The sequence below is a fragment of the Corvus hawaiiensis genome, chromosome 22 (genome assembly GCF_020740725.1).
Source record: "Corvus hawaiiensis isolate bCorHaw1 chromosome 22, bCorHaw1.pri.cur, whole genome shotgun sequence".
In the NCBI taxonomy this organism is placed as follows: Eukaryota; Metazoa; Chordata; class Aves; order Passeriformes; family Corvidae; genus Corvus; species Corvus hawaiiensis.
Genome location: NC_063234.1, coordinates 5,030,526 through 5,050,107, shown reverse-complemented (window position 1 = coordinate 5,050,107; position 19,582 = coordinate 5,030,526). Strand labels below are relative to the sequence as shown.

Below are 19,582 nucleotides of genomic sequence, written 5' to 3'. Positions count from 1 at the left end.
CCCGACTGTCTTTTGCACAGTCCTTAGAACAGGAATAAAATATTGCCTGGCTCCACAAGTGTTCTCCATGAATTTGCAGCTCTGATGGGAGTTCAGAAAAGAACACAAGGTATTTTATTGCTGGGAAGGAGAGAGCCAAGCAAAAGCTCACAGACTGATCTGTGATTCTGTTTAATCCTACGGCGGAATTGAGTCAAACATACTCCTCCACATTTATTACCATTAACAAGGGGAGATGTGTGCCGAGACCTCAAGGAATCAAGTAGGAGCTGCTGTGGCTCCTGTTTCTGGTACTTGAGAGACTCATCCATTCTCTAAGGCTGATACTGACCCAAAGAATTGCTTTGGTCTCTGATGGATGGATTTTTATTTTTTTTTTAAAAGCACCTATGTTGCTACATTTAAGAGTGGAGAGAACAGAGATCATGAGCTTGTCACCTCTGCAGCTACTTGAAGTAGGCAGAGTTGAAGGGCGTGTGAGACTATGGAGTGAATTGACTTCCCTGTGCAATGTTCACAGGGAATCAGTGTTCCCAGCAGGTTCTGGGAACAGGAATTATGTGTTTGGATTTCACTTGTTTTCCATTACTGCCATTTCTATCTTCTGTTAACATTCTTCTGACATGAGCCCTTTTTTTCTTATTCCAAATGACAGCGGTATTCATGCAGCCAAAACACTCCAGAAACCCTATCACCCTGCACTTACTTCAGTCCTCTCTGCATAAAGGCATGAAGAGTTGACTTTCCTGGAAAAAACAGCAAGGAGTTGCGTCCTTATCTTACAGCTGAAGTTGATGCTGCCATGTGCCAGCCCAGTGTCTGGGAACACTGATCAGACCAACAGTGATGCCCAAGGGCAGCTGGTAGCTCCACCCCAAAGTGTCTGACACTAAAAAAGTTGAGGAAGGTCTCAGTTCATGTACTCCTAATGCCCAGGGTTTGCACACAGTGGTCCAAGGCTCCAGTCAGGGGTCAGAACTGAGACAGGAGGTGGGAGCTGTGCTCTGAGCTTTCCGGCACCTATGGACAAACAGAGCCTTCCTTCAGTGCTTGGGTTTGCACTGGTTACCTGATGCCACCTCCTTCTTTAATCTGGATTTTTCAAGAGTGTCCTGTGGAACCAGAAGTTTAAATCCATCTGTTCAGAGTTTGTATGTGCAGCCTTTACTGTATGAGTGCACTGTGATAGTGACCTGCTCAGGAAACCAAGATCAGTGCCAAATGCCCCAGGGATCTCCAGGAAGGCTATTTTGGAAGCCAGGGTAATTTTCAGACAGAAGCCAACAGGCTTCTGAAATGGCTCAGTTTAAGGCATTGATATTCCAATAGTGTTCCTCTCCATTAGTTCCACATTGCTTGGGGAAGGAAGATATCCAACGGGAACTCTTCACTTCTGTATTCATTACATGGATAGGGAACATTCATAACATAGATAGGGAAACTTCATGTCTAGGATGCCTGTCTGTGAAAAGCCTGTACAATACAGAGGCAGCTAACTCAGATAAAGAAAAATCGTATTTAAAAAATGCTTTTGCTTAAGAAAAAAACAGGAAATGGAACCACATCTACCTAGTAGCACCATGTCAGGATGATTACTGACACAAGCCAGAGGAGCACGTCCTTGTAATACCTAGGCATGATAGATGGCCCTTGCAGCTGGTAAAAGTGAGTAGGGAGTCAAATTGACCCTTCCTTGTTTTTACATGTTTGGGCTCCTTTCCCTCCCTCAAAAACCACAAGAATCAGCCATCAGTTACCAGCATACTGGAGTTTCTGAGCCAGCAAACTACAAAATTAATTGACTTAATTTTTAGGGCATGGTGACCCACTGGAATGAGGAGGGGCAACAACAGGCTTCTTTTACAGACTTCGTATTTAGATGGAAATCACACGCCTCTGTTATTATATAACTTCAGGGATGTAAGGTGGTATCTTGCTTCTGTCTCTTTAGGGCCATCACACTCCCCCTAAGATTGCATCTTCTATTTTGTATTCTCATATACTTTTCAGTCACTCTCCAGCTCCAATTACAGTGCTTTATTCCCTCACTTAAGGAGGAATTGTTCTAGTTTTATGCAGAAAAAATTATACAGTGCATAAAAAACCATCACACATTTGCCTTGATTTTTTTTTCTGTGCTAATATGTCACAATGCCCATAGCAAAGGTGAGCATAAGGAACTATAAGTTTGGACTCTTTGAGAAGGTGTGAAGATATAAATTGTCTCAGAGGTTTGTGCCTCTAGTCCAGTCCAGGCAGGCTGGGACAGTGTGTGCTTCTGCTCACAGGATCTGTTACAGGAAAAAAAGAGGGTGTGATGTTGAAAGCAAAGATGGGGGGGGACTCACTGCCTTCAGTGGTCCAGGGGACAATCAAGGTGTGTCCTGTGTCTTCCACCTGTGCTCTGCAGGCTGGGGCAGCTCAGCCCCTGAGAACAGCCTCTGTCTGCTCTTCCACTACTTACCAGCTGATCCAACTCCTCGAAGACAGACAGGGGTGTTTGTGCTGAAACTTCGGCTCCCTGAAGGTACTGAAGGAAGGTGCTGAGGTGACCTCAGTAGAACAGAGGTGGGAAAGGGGGCAAGAAGTATCTGAATTGCCATCTTCCCACAGGAAACCGGATAGAAGACAATGAGCTGCAGGGAGCAGGTGAAGTTGTTTTGACTCGTCTTTCCCTACATTCCTGAATCTGTGGCTGCCACTGCTCACAGGTCAACATCTCCTTCAGAAAAGCATTAGGACAAAGAGGATTCTATTCCCTAGAGAATGCAACTGCTGCTGGTGACTGACAGGTTTGCTCAGACTCCAAACATACCAGGATCTTAGTGCCGGGGAGGTGAGAGCTGCAAACAGTGCAGAATATTCTCATTCTCAGGGCTGGCGGTTGGTAAAAATGTTAAATACTGCATTTGACATAATCTTGCTTTACCCCAAATTTAGGAACCAGTGCTGTCAAAAAAGTGGCTGCCACCCAGATTAAGTTTATTGAAGCCACATGAAGAAATAAAAACAAAAGAGATGATCCAAGGGTCACCCTGTATTCTTCTCTCAACAGTTGCATTTCAGCTCAAGGAAGGCACTAGGCCACATTAATGTCTGCTACAAGCAGATGTGTTCTCTTTGAAATACATGCACCCACTTATGCTCTGCCTGCATTAAGTCTGTTACTGGGTTTTTAGGAGCTTTGGCAAGTGCTATCTGTTAATATCTGAAGGTGGGAGTGTTCAGGGAGTTGTCGGAAAGGATTGCAAGACTAGATCTGATGATACCCACCCACACTAATTAACACATTACATAAAAGTACAACAAGTTTCTCTTTGCAAACATCAGAATCGCTTGCCCAGGCACTTTCTGCGCAGTTCTAGAAGAACTAGAGGGATGGACTCTATTGCTTTTTAACCTCAACAGAACAATGGGTGAGTGGGGAGGGTACAGTTCCCACTTTGAGGGCTCACTCCTTTTTGTCATTCTGCTAAAAACATGCCATTGGCAGGGACATGGCTGGAATGACCTTTTTAAAGGTCACCAAGGGTACATGAGGGTGCATTTTTTTCTCATCAAAAACCACAAAATGAAATATCGAACATGAGGGATCAGATTCCTTTGCAAAGGACTCCTCCTCTCCCTGCCCTGCCTTGCTAATTCTGACAATCACTTTGTATAAACACCAGCCCCTGAAACCAACTGGAACTGAAAAATCCTCCCATTTAAATTGGGCCTTTTTTTGTCAGGGGAACATGTCTCAAATCAGCTCATGTTACTCTACCATTCAAATTTTTAACCAGAAGCAATCTCCTGTATAAGAGCGATAGCAAGGACTCTTTTACTTCTTCAGAGTTTGGAGCAAGTAAAACTAATTTCCTATGAAACTCCTGTGACCTGCTCCTGCAGCTTCACCTGGGTTCCTCCAGCAGGATAACAAATGGACACCCCGATTTTGATTTACTCCAGACTCTCATATGACATCTGGCTTCAAGATGGTGGCACAGAAAAGTGCAGTGATGACATAGGAAAACAGAAGGGAAAAAATAATTTCGCAGTGGAGAGCAGGAGGCAGCAAAGAGAGCGGGAAAAATCAAAATTTAAAAAAGTCAAAGGGCGAAAATTCCTCATAGAAGGCCTTAGGCTTCAACAAAGCTTGTCCATATTTGCAGCACTTCAAGATTACCCAACACTACCCTTATGTGGGAAGGTCCCAGCAGACCTCAGCAGCCATTCCAGAGGAGTCTTAAAAAAAAAGTCTTCAGTGTCTCCATTCACATTTGCAGTTGCTTGCTGGATGGAAACTGTCCTGCCTTGCAACACTCACAAGGGAAGGAACTCTCTTACCCAACTCTTCCTGGCTATCTGAAAAGCAAAGTCAATGTTTTCCTCATTATTTTCTGTTTGCTGCAACCCTCTCCCCCACTGTGACTGCTATTTGACCCGCTGTCCACTCCAGGACCCTGGGGGAAGAGAGGGGGAATTCTGTGTGTATGAGAAGAGATGACAAGTCTCAGCTATGTTCTGTCTTGTTTATATTCATCAGAAAGAAATCAACAGCACTTAGTGTGTAAGACAACTCTAGAGATAGGGAACATCTTTTGTGTGGTGCAGGGAAAGAGCAGATCTATCTAAGGGACAGGATTTGGGGATTAATGAAGATTCCAGTGTGTGTTTTTACCTCACTTTTGCATCAGGAAGCTACCAATAAATAGAATCTCAGCACAAAGGTTTAATTTCAGGGGGACACTGCTCTTCCACCACAGCTGTTTGCTCTTGCAGCTACGAGCCTGGCACACCCAGCTGGGATTAATGAGGAACTGGAATGGACCAGAGAGCACAAGGGGAAGTTGGTATCATCATACCTTCCTCTCCCAAACCTCTCCTGGTAAACCTGGTACCTTCAGTATTCCAGGCAGATCCTGGAAGGGTTCTCCCTTCATGGCACTTGACCTTTCAGTGAGCTGGGCTTCTCAAAAAAGTTGACAAAAAATAAAGCTGGAAGCATCTATTAGGGTGGGCCTCAAAATCACAGAGAGACTGACGTTTCTTTGCATCCTCTCCAGAGAGCCTCAGACATCCAGGAATTCCAACAAAAACTGCATTTTAAGAAACATGTTCAGAGGTGTCACAGTGCTCCAGGTTATAGTTCTGCACTGACCCTGGCAGGAGAGCCCCTCCAAACACTCACCCAAGTAGAGGGACTTCACCAGTGGCACTTCTAGCAGCATCTTCCTCTTGGAGAGCTCCAGAAGAGAGAAATCCAGTGGTCTGCAGTAAGGTCAGACCTGATTTTAACACTCACACCTTTGCCCCTCAGTAGCAAGTCTCCATTCTACACAGCAGAACCAAAGGAGTGTTTCAAACGCAGCTTTTCTGCTGTTCCTCAGATGTCTTTTAGGAGATGATATATTTTGGCATATGGGTCTTTTCCTCATCTAAATTTTTGTATAGAACCTCTTGGTCTATGAAAAAATACTGCTTTTCCTTTCTATAACACGTTGCATTTGAATTTTCTGAGCTTTCAACAGACATTTAGGTAGTCAGACTTGCAACTTTTGAGGTAGGGAAACACTAGAAATATCTGCTTTGCAGGTCAGGGTACGCCTTCAGATGATGCATTTTGCCCCAGGCTACACAGGACATTTATGGAAAAGCTCAAAATTTGAGTCAAGAGCCCTAAATTCACTCTTTTAATCACACAACCATCCTTGAGGCACTTCATTCAGGTGTCTCCAGTTAGACTGCTACTTCCTGTATTGCAATTATATTAATTCCTCTGTTAGTAGTGCTCCAATGTGCTGCTCACTGCATTTTGCACAGGAATGCCATGTTGCCCTTCCTAGGCTGTCAAAAAGGATATTTAATTACAAAAATAAATAATGTCTAGCTGCTTCTGGCACCTCAGTCCAAGTATATTTGTCACTTTTGGCTGATCAGTACCTGATTCAATGTCCCTAAAGCACAATGGGTTCATTCCCAGATGAATTCAACGTGCATTTAAATCAGGTCTTTGCTAAATGTGCTCCCAAACTTCACATCTCATAAGCACGACAGTACTGTCTCTTCTATTTTTAGAGCATTATTCCACTTCACTGTGCAGATTGATACAATGGATTTTCCTCTGCATGGATTATGTCAGTGAATGTATGTTTGTACAAGCAGACTCTAGTTTTAGTTCTAGATTTAGTTCATCCCAAATGTGCTGCTGCCTACATGTGTGGCAACTGGGATTAACGCTAAAAATATGTTTATATTTTATCATAAATGAACAACAAAAAAAATCAGAATGACAATTTCACATATGAGTTCAGTGACAGAAAGAATCTCCCACTATTCAAACTCTCAGCTCTGCTGCCTGAGCCTTCCTGTCCAGCCACCACAGAGGAAGTACAACAGCTATTTTGGGCGCAGAAAGAGAAGTCCTAGGCAGCCTGCAGCAAAGAAAACATTGCTTCATGGTTTGCTCTTTCCCCAGTGTGTGCTGGGAACAACTTCACCATGGGATGGAAACTGAAGAAAGGGAAGGAAACTTCTATTAAATGTTCATAACTTTTAGTTCTTCAAAGTAATTTTGAAGCTCCCCATTCAAAAAGCTGAAATGAAACCAGTGGCAGTTCCTCTGGAGAGAGGGGACAAAGTGTGTTTGGGATGGGATGTGATGCCTCTCCACTGAGACAGCCCACAGACACTTCAGAAACAAAAATCACATCTTAAAACTATGAGTAGATTTAACAATTGAACTCTAAAGAATTAAACACCATAGAAACATTTCACACTTTCTGTTTTTCTTTCCAAGGGTCCATAGTCCACTCACTCAATCCTGTGCAAAGGTCATGTTACTATGGATATGACCTGCAAGAAATGTGTTGCCTCAGAGCAGCACAAATCACATGAGCAGGCTGAAAGCCAAGACTTGCTGATTCACAGTCCTGTAGGATTTTCATGCTTGTGTTGGGTTCACTGCAGAACAGTCCTTGAGCCATCAGGTCTATGTTCGTCCTTTAAAAGTGTTCATGCAGGTGTAGCTCCCAGAAAACTTGTGGATTTCTTCAAGTGCTGCCTGGGGGAGAATGCTGGGGTAGAAGGAGAAAGAAAATGATCAGATGAGACAAATCCCTTAATCTGTTCTAATGAGAGATGTGTAAATATGCATTTATGTACATAAATATACACGTGCTCAAAAATCAGCTAGTGAGAGACACAGACAAAACTGGCATCAGTTTCCTGCTGTGAGGAGGCCCTACAGGGAGAAAGTTCCATCCAGTCACCCTTTCTCTACAGAAATGTTTATCCAAAAAATGTCTGTAAAAGATGTAACTTGGAAGATACCATTATGTTTTCTTCCTTCCAAATACTATATTTTGATGTACACAAATTTAATCTAAATTCTCTGGTTACCTTGCCATCTGGTTGAGCAAGGCATGTGGCCTCCTTATCCTAAGGCATGGATAGAGACCTGATTTTCTGACAGCTACAGTAATGGAAAATAACCTATTAATTCTTACAATAAAATGGAACAGCCCTTTCTCTTGTCAATAGAATTTCCGGGAACTTTTACCCCAAATTTTACATTCAGAGCAAAGCATTTACTGTGAATTATTTTTCTTGTTTGAAATGCAATACTGAAATTATTTTCCACAGAAGTCTCATTGCCTTGTTTCAGTTCCTGACTGCAGCAGGTTTTCCGAAGGCTTTAGTGCAAACTGTCATGGACATACAACAGTGAATGTCCTTTCTCTTTGGTTGTTTCAGGATATGAAGTTATGACTTTTTTTTTCCTTAGAGACCTTAAAACTTCTGTCCTGATCATACACAAAAATATTGATTTAGTAGTTTCACTGCTGTAACACAGGCAATGCTCTCTAAATGCAGCTGGGATATCCAGGCCTTATGGCTCAGAAATCCCACACAATAAAAAGCCTGGAGTCCAACAAGTGACTTAATAAATCCCAATCAACTACCTGTGTAAGTTAATTATTAAGAAATTCCCTAGACAAAAATCCACTTTACACCTCAGGAATCCAAATTCTGGGGATGAAACTGGTTTCATAAAGGAGTTTTACAAAGACAAAAAATCTCCAAAGGGAATCTCCCTTTTGCTTCCATGACTGTCTTTCAAGGGAAGAGATGAGAGAGCAGTTCCTGTCAGCTTGAACTTTGCCTCGGGGAACAGACACAGAGCCAACCTTCCCTACGTAGCGACACTATTGCTGGGCAAAGGAAATACTCACCTCTTTAGGATGACAAGAACATGCATTGTCCATGGAAGGAGCAGGAAGGCTTGATTCAACTGAACAGCTTCTACTGTCCTCCTCGCCACTGTCTCTGGCTTGAGAGGAGGAAAAAGACTAGGGAACCTGAATAAAAAATGTAAGAAATAAAATAATTACATGTGAACCAAGATTTTTCTTTAAGGTTATCACTGCCCAAGTCCTGTTTCTCTAAGTTATCACTGGTTACTGGCCTTCAAACATGCCCAGGACCAGCTATTCCTCTAAGAGGCAGAAAATTCTAGTTCCAGCCAAAAAGCCCGAAAGCAGAACGCCCAGTTCCAACCAGTACTACTGGGTGAGCTAAACAGTTAAGAATGTGCATGTTGGTGCCTTCAGTGAGAAGTGGCATGTGGATGCTAAAAAGCAGGAGCAGAGGAATTTTCCAGCTGCTGAAGCATTTTCCTCTGCTCCTGCTTTTTAGCATCCGCAGTGGCACAGCGTAATCAGAGCCCTGATTCAAGGCTTTTCTTAATTTGAATGCAAACCAATACCAAATGCTGTCTTTTCAGAGCTGGTGTTTTTCCATTTATTCTCTGTTCCTCTTTGCTTGATTCAAATCCTTGACAGGTGAAAGACAAATATTTTCCTCCATTGCCTTTAATACCAAACATAAGGCTTTTCCCAGCTCCTGCAATAGCTTGACACTGCAGATTTTCTTGACTATGAGAGCACAATCTGTATTAACAGGTTATTTTACCCATTGTAAAAGATTAATTTTGACAGCCATTACTTGTTCTCTTGGACAGGGGCAAAAAGGAGGTACTGATAGTCTCACTTCAGTAAATGACTGTCATTCCTTTCAGTGGGAAAGGATTAAGTATTCCAGTGAATAAAGAAGGAACTTGTACTGTTAATTCTGAAGTAATTTGTAGACTGGTCCTTTTGCATGACCACAGTTGCAGATTGCCTCCCCTCCCTCTCTGGTATGGCTTGAATACACGCAGGGAAAAACAGCTTCCAGTTCTCCCTGTAGCAGCCAATGTCTCCCCCAGAACAGGCTGCAGGAATATCCTAGCACACTGAGGGAACCAGTCTGATGAGTCCCAGGTGGCCTAGACTGACCCTCTGTTCCCAGGCAGCCAAATGAGACATCAAATTCTCTTAACTAAATGAAGCATTAATTAGGAGTGTATTTTGATGATTCATTTAAAATGAGATACTTTATTCTAGTTCCCCTGAACTGACCTGATTCTCATGCCCTGGAACATCTCTGTGCTGGTGTGGAAGGGCAGGACTGTGGTGGCATTCACTCCGGGACAGTCCAGCAGCCCCAGGGTCAGGCTCTCCATGAAAGCAAATGATGAGGCTTTGGAGGTGCAATAGTCAATGGCACCAGGGATGGCTGACAAGGCCAGGACAGAGTTCAGGCAAACAATGTGCCCATTCTGCAGCTCCAGCATCCTTGGCAGGAATGCTTTGGTGGTCTGAAGAATAACAGAGTTAAAAGAAGAAAAGAAATAAAAAAGATTTGCTCAGCAGTGATACATCAAAAACAACACTGACTGAAAAAAATAAGGTGACACGGACACGACAAACCCCAATGTCCTGTTCATTATGTCAGGAAAGGAGTGGCAGAGGACCTTGTTGCTTTGCCATTTTCTGAGACTCTAAGCAGGCAAAGTTTGTGTAGAAACACAACAGAAGTCTTTCCTAGCACGTATATAAGCAGTACCTCCAGATGAAGGCCAAGAACAGAGTACATTCTATGCTTAAGAACTTGTACGGGATAAAGTCTTCAACAAAGAGATGAAATCACAAGAAGCCCTTTTTTATTTCTATTGTCTGATTCAAAATGGACTGAGTTTCACAGCTCCCTTCCCTGAGCAATGTAGTCCCACACTCCTCTCATGTTCCCTTCACATCACCATACAGAAAACTCCTCTGTGAGCTCAGGCTTTGACAAAGTCATCAAATGTTTTTCTGGAAATCACAGAATGGGAATAAAGAGCATCAAATACTGAGTAATACTGAAAAGATTGTATTTATTTTTGATCTCCTCCCTCTGGCCATTGCCCCTCGCATTGTTTTTTCTCTTGTTTTTAAGACAGACTGGTTTTATCAAGCATCCCTTAGAAAGACCTACTGGCTGTAATCCGTCACTCTCTTTCCCAGCTTTGACTATGTGGGACACAAGAGATTGTCTCACCCAGAACTGTCCCAGGGTGTTTATGTGCTGAGATTTGAGCAGTGCATCATCGTCGCTGTCCATCAGGCTCTTCCCATGGACCACAGCAGCATTGTTCACAAGGATGGTGATGTCACCCACCTGCAAAAAAAAGGCAAATTACTTGTGACAAACTGTATCTCCCCATACAAATTGGCAGTTACCTTAGAGCTGAATAGCCACTACTGCCCAAACACATCATTATTTTCACAGCTTTTAACATTCTTGCCTATGGGCCTTGCAATCCTTTGGATCACCTCACACAGGTAGCTAGACTTTGTACAACGTTATTGGCATGGTCACCCTTCTTTTTTCCCAATATATTTTCTTTCTCGTCAAATACTGAATCACAGAATCACAGAATTGTCAAGGCTGGAAAAGACCTTTGAGATCATCAAGTCCAACCATGAACCCGGCTCCACCACTGTGTTCATCACTAACCCATGTCCTCAGGTGCCACAATCCACATGGTTTTTGAACGCTTCCAGGGATGGTGCTTCCACTACTGCCCTGGACAGCCTGTTCTGATGCTTTACAACCCCTTCCATGAAAATGTTTTCACTAAAATCCAATCTAAACCTCTCCTGGTGCAACTCGAGGCCATTTCCTCTCATCCTGTCCCTGTTCCCTGGGAGCAGATCCTGATATCCCCCGGCTGGACCCTCCTGTCAGGGAGCTGTGGAGACCCAGAAGGCTCCCCGTGAGCCTCCTTTTCTCCAGCTCCCTCAACCCCTTCACAACCAGAGTTCTCCCAGACCTTTTCCCGCACAGCCTTGGCTTGCCGATAGACTTCCTCCCGATTTCCTACATCACAGATGAAATAGTGGCACTCTGTCCCCATCATTCTGATCTCCTCCGTGGTCTCCTTCAGGCATTTCTCAGTCCGACCCCACAGGATGATCTGCAGTGAGAAACTTTTGTTAGAGTTGAACTGCTTCTGTTTCGTATCTAAAATAATTAAAACATGCTTCTGACTTCAACAGTTCGATGGAAATCTTTGATGTGTTTTCACTGCCAGGGCTGTTGTTTTGTTTCATTTAATACAAGCAATGATTTTCTGTTACATGGGGAGTATCAAGTGGGACCTGTGTCCCAGTGCTGATCCTCTGTTACAGATTCTTTACAAGCAATACAAGCTAAAACAAAAAAATAGATCTTAAGCCTAACAGGACCAGTATATGGAATGCTTGGAAATTTTACTGTATCATGTCATTTCAAATCTCTCCCTGTTTTTGCTATACACATGTACAGAATGATAAATTTATCCTAAAACCACAGACCCTCCTGAATATCTCGTGTGTTCTCTACTTCTTGTTTTACGTTTGGAGACAAAATCTGCTATGCAGTAGTATGTATTTTTTGAGCCTAGTAATTACTTGCAATGCTGATTGCAGGCTGGTGTCTCAGGTGCATTTCAAACAAGCATTCATCCTACTACAGACTTTTAAAGTGAGAAATTTCAAGTATGAATTTACTTTGCAGCTCATATATGCAGCATTTCACCTGCCACTCCCTTTTAACACAGTAAAAATTAAACACTGCTTCTTGTACAAAGAAAATTCTGAATATTCATGGCACAAACATTCAAATAATGGAGCATGGATTTGACTTAGAATGAGACATAACCAGACAACCCTATCTGCATTTCTACACCAGCAGCGAGGTCAGAAATAGAAATAACTTGAAAAGTCACCAGGTTCATTAACTTCCATCATGGGGCTTTGTCCAGGACAATTCTTTCTAGTGAGACAAAAACATCAGTCTCAAGTATGAGAGGGGGCTTCCACCACTGTCCTTCAAACACTAACCTGCAGCTAAACAGACTTAACCACAATATTTTTTTCTGAGTACACAACCTTATTTTCTATTTCTTTTAAGGTTACTGGAAGGAATATAATTCCATCTCTGTTACCTAAGACATTTTATGAATGAATTGATCTATGCTTTTTGCTCTTCAACTAGTCTTCTCAGCACTCACCATGTTATAAATGGTGAGTCATTGCCTTCTGCAAAAAATAAATTACTGAATGGAGCATGTTACTGCAATCAGCTGACTGCTCTTTGACTCCAAGAGCAAGATCCAAAAAGAAAGAAGAAACGGTTGCTACATTGGAAATGCAAAATTATGGTGCTATTTCCAAGGACGTGTGATCCAGGGTTATAGTTCCTTCTCACACCACTGTGTATTGAGTCTGTATGAATCTGACCAGTATACTGATTTTTTAATGGTTAAAAATAAGCACACTTAAACTTCAAAGACTAAAGAATCTTTGAGTTTCCCAAAAGTTGAAAGAACAGAAAGAAAAAAGTCTGAATTCCATCACTGCTTACAGCTCCATCCCTGCAATTAATTTAGTAACAGCAAGATAAACATTAAAAATTATGTATTATGAGTGCAGTATTCCTTCCCCACAACAAACCTCTGGCAGGGAGCTTTAACATACCTGTTTTTAAGGATGAGTTAAGCTTATCTCATAACTGGTACTAAAACTAATCTCTGGCAGGGCCAAAGAGCTCTTCAGTGCGCCCAAGCAAAGCTAAAATGCAGAAGTACCCAAGTCCTCAGCCATTTCCCAAATAAGTCACATTTACAATTAATCCCATTTCCAAGTCATTGGCACATCTGTGAACCCAAACACACCCAGACTGATAAGATTTATATCCTCAAATTCTCCAGAGCACTAATGAATCTGGCTAACCAGAAACTTCAGAGCGTGTATAAATATGCCAGAGCCATTTCATGGGAAATCTTATCTCAGGGGAAGTAATTTTCAAGGAAAAAGCTTAAAACTTAAAAACTGTAAGAAAGCATATGGCTGAAATTGCAGCTTGTGCACTGGCCTGGCTTCCAAAGTCTCAGCGTATCACCCTTGGCCATCAGGGCTTGGCATCTCCTCAAAGCTTGTAAAACTGATGGCTATTTACTCACTTCTGATCCCAGGGCTAGACCAAGGGATATTTTTCATGTGTACACTGCAGACTTGAAGGGAAATCAAGAACATGTGAGAAATTTCACAAGCTCTCAGGAAATATTTACAAAATACTGTTCAGCTGTGAGCACATGCACACTTGCTCTCCCTTTCACAACCCACATCTCTGTGCAAAGGGGAGGACAAACCACTACAAAATGTCAACTGCAAACATCGAGTTTGATGCCCACAGAGTCTTGCATCAGGGTGAACTTCACCCTCTTTGCAGGGTTGGATTAGTCAATGCACACATTAAAAAATGAAGTGACTTGTTAAAGAGTGATGGAAGGTAGGACAGGAAGAGGAGAGAAAGAGAAATAAGGTGTCAGACGAGGAGAGTGCAAGGCAAGAAACTGCCCTCACATATCTAATACTCCAGCGCTTCACACTGCTATTGCTAAATAAAAAGTAGATCCCTCACTCTTCACTTCAATCTGTTTCAAACATCCACACAGCCTCCTATTCCCAGGAGCTGCCACTGATGCATTGAATGTCAGGAAATATACATGGAAGAATAGTTAAGCAAAGGATGACCTGTCAAAAGGAACATCTGTCTGTGATGCATCTCTTGGATATAATATTTTTTTATGCCCCAACAGTTTCATTGCGACCTTTAATATCCTACAGGCAAGTCTTGCAAGGTGACCCCGTTAAAATCTGAGCCATCTGGGGAAGACAGAATTTGCTGCTTATCCTGCTGACAACATTAATTTCAGTACTGCCTTTTTTCCATGAGAAGTTTCCTGTCTTTGATACTGTCCACACTCAGGTGAAGGCTTCAGCCTGTGTAAGAGAAAGGCAGTAAATAAAAGACCATTCTTTTGTGAGAGGTCCCTGATGACCCAGTGGGAAGTGAGGGCTCCTGCTGTCATTTCTGCTACTTTTTACAGATGGATAAAACTCAGAACTCAATACAATGTGCTTTTGGTCCAAATTCAAGCTTGACTGCTCCTACGAGATCATATGAGATTTTCAATTTCTCTCTTACATCTGGCCAAACTGAACTGGCACGGGCTTCCCTCCAGCCTCTCAGGACATCAGCTCTTACAGTGAGACAAGACTCAGTTGCTGCATTTGTCTCACAGTTGAGGCATCTGTTGCTCCTGAACATCTTTATGGAGGGCTTGGTTCAGTCTTACTGCATAGGCAATACAGCAGTTTTCTGATGTTTCTGATGTTTTCTGCGTCCTTAATCTCCTATTGCCTCCTGAGATTTTCTACAAACTCCTCAGTTCTCTGCTCTCCTGCATTCACCCTCTTCTGCAAAATGTGTAATTAAGGGATGATCATCCATGTTCTCAATGCTCCTGAACAAACCCTTCTGCTCCCTGTTGACCTAATGAGCCACTGTGGGCCTGGGGCAGTTTGCTGCTGCCACGTGAGCTCCAGTTACCCAAACACTTGGCTCTTTGCTCCCCTTGGGATGCAACCCTTGGGATACAAGAATATTATTCTTTGCTCAGTCAACATCAAGAAAGGCATCATTTCACTTCATTGTGCCCCAGCTGGGAATTGAGGGCTCTGCATTCATGAGTAGTCCAGACCTGTGGTTTAGGAAATGGTCCATTTTATTAGGAAGGACAATTTTCCAAATGTAGACATGGGGCTCAGAGTCTGGTGTGTCTCCTCTTTCTTTTCTAAGTCTAAATTGGCAGTAAGTGTGTCCCAACTGGAGGCTGAGAATGACTCCAACAGACACAGAAGTTCCTGTCTGGACAGAGAAAAATGCAAAGGAATAAAGACAGACACCGTGTTCCTGATTTCCCAGCCCATCAGGATGCTGCACAGCCACCCATTCACCGTAACTTAGTGATGGACAGAGGAATATTTAATTTGCATTTTGGATAAATTCTTGGACAGACAGTTTTTTCTCTTGGAAAGAATCCAGCCCTTATTTCTTCCTCCCCTTCATCTCTCACGATCCTCCCCTGCCTGCCTGTCCCTGCTGCACCAGACATGCTCTCCTTTCACAGAGTTACTGACCAGAAAATTGGCGAGGGCAGGAGCCTGGGGAGGTGGATAATCCCGCTCCAAGGCCTCCTGCCCACACTTACCTCGGCGTGACCCCGGGCTGGCAGTGGCCAGGGAGGCAGGTGGAATGGGAAAGCTATCCCTGACACTCCAGGCTACTGGAGGCAGCAGGGCAGGATCCTGCCACTGGACACAAGGAAGAAGAGATTTATGACGACGGAGGGAGGAACTCTACATGCCCTCCTCCCCCTGATGAACTTCAAAGTAGGCAAGGGGTGTGACATCACACTTGGCGCAGATTTTCCCAGGATTATTCATGGATTTTTGCAAAACAAACTTTATCTGTTGATCTGGAGTCACAGATAAGGTCCTTATCTGACCTTAGGAAAATCCTTTCAGCTAGAGGGGCAGGCACTGCATCCTCTGCTCCCAGAGGACTCATTTAACTCTGGATTTAATCTGCTAATGAGGCCTGCCCCGAGGTCGGAGGGGAGTCAGAGGGAAGAGTTTTGCTGCTGTTGGACTAAGGTAAGGCTGCCTAACAGAGACCTGCACTGGCTTCGTGCCAGAAGCCCCAATCCTGCAGAGCCAAAGCCTGACTTTCACCATAACACAAGAAGAGTTATGCTTCTGGCCACCGCAAAATCAGATAAAGCCACTAATTTATATAAACTGGTCTAGATTGAAACTGCTATGAACCACAATATAAACACGTGATCAATGCTTCCAGAGACTGAAGGATATTACTGGTGCAGGACACAAGGTTAGAGCTAACTGTACATCATTTACAGGGCTAGTTAACTTGTTTCGTCCGATTTTATTGCTAGCACAATTCAAGAACAGCAGCAAAGGAACGCTGCCCTTTTACATCATCAATTATTTTGGCACTGTATCTTCAGCAAACCTGCTGTGCTAGAATTTCTGCCTCCAGTGAGCTGGAGCAGTACTGGAAAGGTGTCCCACCACAAACTTCTGAGACTGAACATCTGCTATTTCTAGGCACTCCCCTTGGGTTATCTGGGTTGTATTTGAGTAAAGAACTGTTCACCCTTGGTCCTTTACAACACAAGGTGAGCTGTGATTAGCAGATATAACTTCCATGCCGAAAGTTTCTCCATTTTACGATTCATAAAGCAATTCTCTGATATAATCTGAAGACACTGAAAGATTAAAGTGTTGCAGAGACACGAATGCCCTTCCTGCCTGATCTCATTATTGCTGCCTCCACAAATCAACCACAACTCCCAGCCCCAGATCAGCAGAGATAGGAAGTAGTTGGTAGGTCAACACATTTCATTCCCCCTTTGAACCTCCTTCCTAGTCCAGTGGAACAAAAGTTGCTCTGTGTGAGCTGGTATCTGTAATTGCACAGACCTTTGTTCAAACACAGAAAGCCTTTCTGCGCCCAACACTCAGGGTTCCTGCATACTTTTAGGAAGTACAAAGTGTAGATAATCCACTGAAGTATGCCAGTCTTATCCCCCTATATTTACAAAGTCTGGTAGTACTAACTCACAGCCTGTCCTCCGAAAAAATGCATTCCAGTGTGACCCATAATCCTGGCAGAGTTTTGCATATCGTGAGAAAGGGAGGCTAAATCCCACAGCCTCAAAAGCTCCATGTCTTTTGCCTGTCAATGGCAAAACGGTTTTCTCCTCCACCCCCTTCCCCTCTCTTGGCCCCAGGCAAAGGCAGACAAGTTCTTTCAGGAGTTCTCCATGGGAGAGGCAGCTAAAGGCAGATTACTGGAAGAGGGAAAGGTGTAGCCCTGCAGTGTGAAAAGCCAATCTTTGCTTTAGAAAGGAAAAAAAAACCTTGTGATGCCTGAAGTAGGTCAAAATACTTAACCCAGCCCCTTAGTGACACTTTTATAAAGGTAAGCAAACAAAGCAGGCCAGTGGCAAATTTTTCTCAGCTCCCACAGTGAGTATCAAAGCTGCAAGGGACAGGTATGAGAAAGGTTGCACGTTAACATGGAGAATCAAGAGAGTAAGCCTGTTTTTCTATTTTACACACAAGCCTTTCTAGATTACTATTTAGAAGTTGTAAAGTCTGTAAGAATTGAATTTAAATTTAATCCTGCCACCCTGGTAAACACAAGCCACAGACTTTATTATAAACTGGTTTGAGTTAAGGCCAGGAGTAACACACAGTAATGAGATTAAAAGTTAGGGCTAAAGAGACTTCAGAAGGAGACTAAAAGAGTGAATTCCAATCCTTTTCGTCTAGAGGCAGAATTTTTATTACTTTATATGTTGACTTAGCACTCAATGGGATTAACATTATTCACCTAAACAACAGTCAATTCCAGTTGTACCCCAGTCACCCTTTTTTTCCTCTGAAAGAAACCAAACAGCACCTAAAAAAATCACAGAGGAGTATGTCAACACCTGCCTGCTATTCAACAGAGACCTTCCTTGGAAAGAAAATGTGTGATTTTCTGTCTGCACACAGGCATTTAAGACCAGCTCCCCCTAAAGAAGGGAACAAATGCCCACTGTTCTCCCAGTCAGGACTATTTAAGGACAGGTGGCCCCTTGCTGACTTTTTTTTTTCCAATGTTTTTTCCAATTGCTTTCGTCTGCAGCACGAACTGCTACTCCAGACTGCCTTGGGAGCGACTCTTCCCAGCTCTGCTCGGAGCAGAGGAGGAAGGGGAAGGGTGAGGGTTGTTTGCAAGGAGAGGTCAGGCAGGAGTCAGCCTTTACAATCCCATTAACGCTGGGACAGGGTCAAACCGAGTGCACGTTCCAACAAAAAGCACCAAGTGGCCACAAACTGTCACCCTGCAAAGGTCCCTGGAAGCATCTGTGGGGGAAGAAAGGACAGACATTTAATGGTGAATGTCTTGCCACACCATGTGTGAGAACCGGCCGCTGCTCCAGGGATCCAAAGCACACAAAGAGATATCCCGCAGTAAAATTCTCTGGCTGGAGAGCAGGAAGAAGTGGCGTATCTGGGGGTGGGGAGAGGGGTAATGTTAGGAAAGTTCTGTATTTGAGGTAAGGGTTTGGAGACATCCACCAATAGAAATATAATACTCCACCCTGCAAAAATAACTAGTGTGCTGCTGCCGCCTCCGTTTGCTTGGCATGGCATCCCTATAATCCAGATTCCTATAAAAATGTCCACAGAGATCTCAGGAAATTGTGGGGAGGGTAAATATGCAGGTGCAGAAAGCCCTTCTGTCCTGCATGCACAGCAGACAGGATGAAGGGATAGAAAGTCAGTAAATAACATTTCAAAGGGGAAAAAGAAATTACTGCCATGGTCATACAGGACATTTCAGCATCACTGAAGGTTTGCTGTGTGCACATTTTCCTTCCAAAATGCTGCATTATTATTTTTACTTATTGGATATAACTCTACAGGTAAAGAATTCTTACCATGTGGCAGGCTAAAAGTTCATTGTAACAGAGTTAAACATTTACTACAACACAAAGTTATGTCTACACCGAACAGTAACTGTTTGTTTTTGGAAAGCTAAAGAAGTCCGAAAGTTTAGAGTACAGGGTAATGTTAGAAGAAAGGGACATGTGGAATTAAAAAGTGGCTCCAATACAGCATTATTTCACCTCACTAGGCAAAACTGCCCACAAGTTGCCTCTTCAACCAACAATTAACTGAAAAGTCTGCACTTCTAAACTAACAAAATGGAAAAATCTGACAATATAAATGTATGGAAAAGAAGAATTAAAGAGCTACAAACTGGGTGCTAGTTGGTTGAAGTGGATTCTTCTTTAGAGTCTGCCTTTCTATTTCTGAGACAAATTCTGCAGCAGAGCAGCCTAACCTTGAAATGTTGAAATGCTGGGTGGTTTTAAGTTCTAGTGGAGAGGGCTGGGCTCTGCATCCCCCCAGGGACAGCACTGACTCCTAGGCTAGACCCTGCACAGCTTATAGAAGCATCAATCATGCTGCATTACCAATTTAAAGAACTGTCAGCTTTAATTCAGAACACCTTCAGTTTTGCTCTAAGCTAAATCACGATGAGCAATTCACCAGCACTTCACTTATTTTGGGGAATATAAAAAAAATCCTCTACAAGCTCTGTAAAAATAAAAAATACAAATTTATCAATTAGATGCTATACTCAAAACATCACCGAAAAGAAAAACTAGGGAAGGGTTTAAATTTGTTAAGCTTGGAGAAGGATTGCAACAAAAACAGCCATGGAAACCTAAGGGTGAATAATGTTCCCAATGCTGTCATTATAAACT

The 19,582-nt window shown here is 43.0% G+C and overlaps 1 protein-coding gene across 4 annotated transcripts in view; it reads right to left on the bottom strand.

Annotated features, from left to right (window-relative positions):
* Nucleotides 1–2,961: 2,961 nt before the first annotated feature.
* DHRS3 (dehydrogenase/reductase 3) overlaps nucleotides 2,962–19,582 on the bottom strand; it is a 30,155-nt gene continuing 13,534 nt past the window's right edge. For 3 of the 4 annotated variants that reach the window (XM_048326221.1, XM_048326222.1, XM_048326223.1), the window contains 5 exons: nucleotides 11,180–11,323; nucleotides 10,405–10,524; nucleotides 9,444–9,682; nucleotides 8,217–8,342; nucleotides 2,962–7,058 (listed from right to left, as the gene is read on the bottom strand). In XM_048326221.1, the coding sequence (XP_048182178.1) occupies nucleotides 6,974–7,058; nucleotides 8,217–8,342; nucleotides 9,444–9,682; nucleotides 10,405–10,524; nucleotides 11,180–11,323 (714 nt within the window). In that variant the 3' untranslated portion in view covers nucleotides 2,962–6,973. Of the gene's footprint in view, nucleotides 7,059–8,216; nucleotides 8,343–9,443; nucleotides 9,683–10,404; nucleotides 10,525–11,179; nucleotides 11,324–15,445; nucleotides 15,516–19,582 lie in introns of those variants that run through there. The other variant, XM_048326224.1, reaches the window with a different exon arrangement.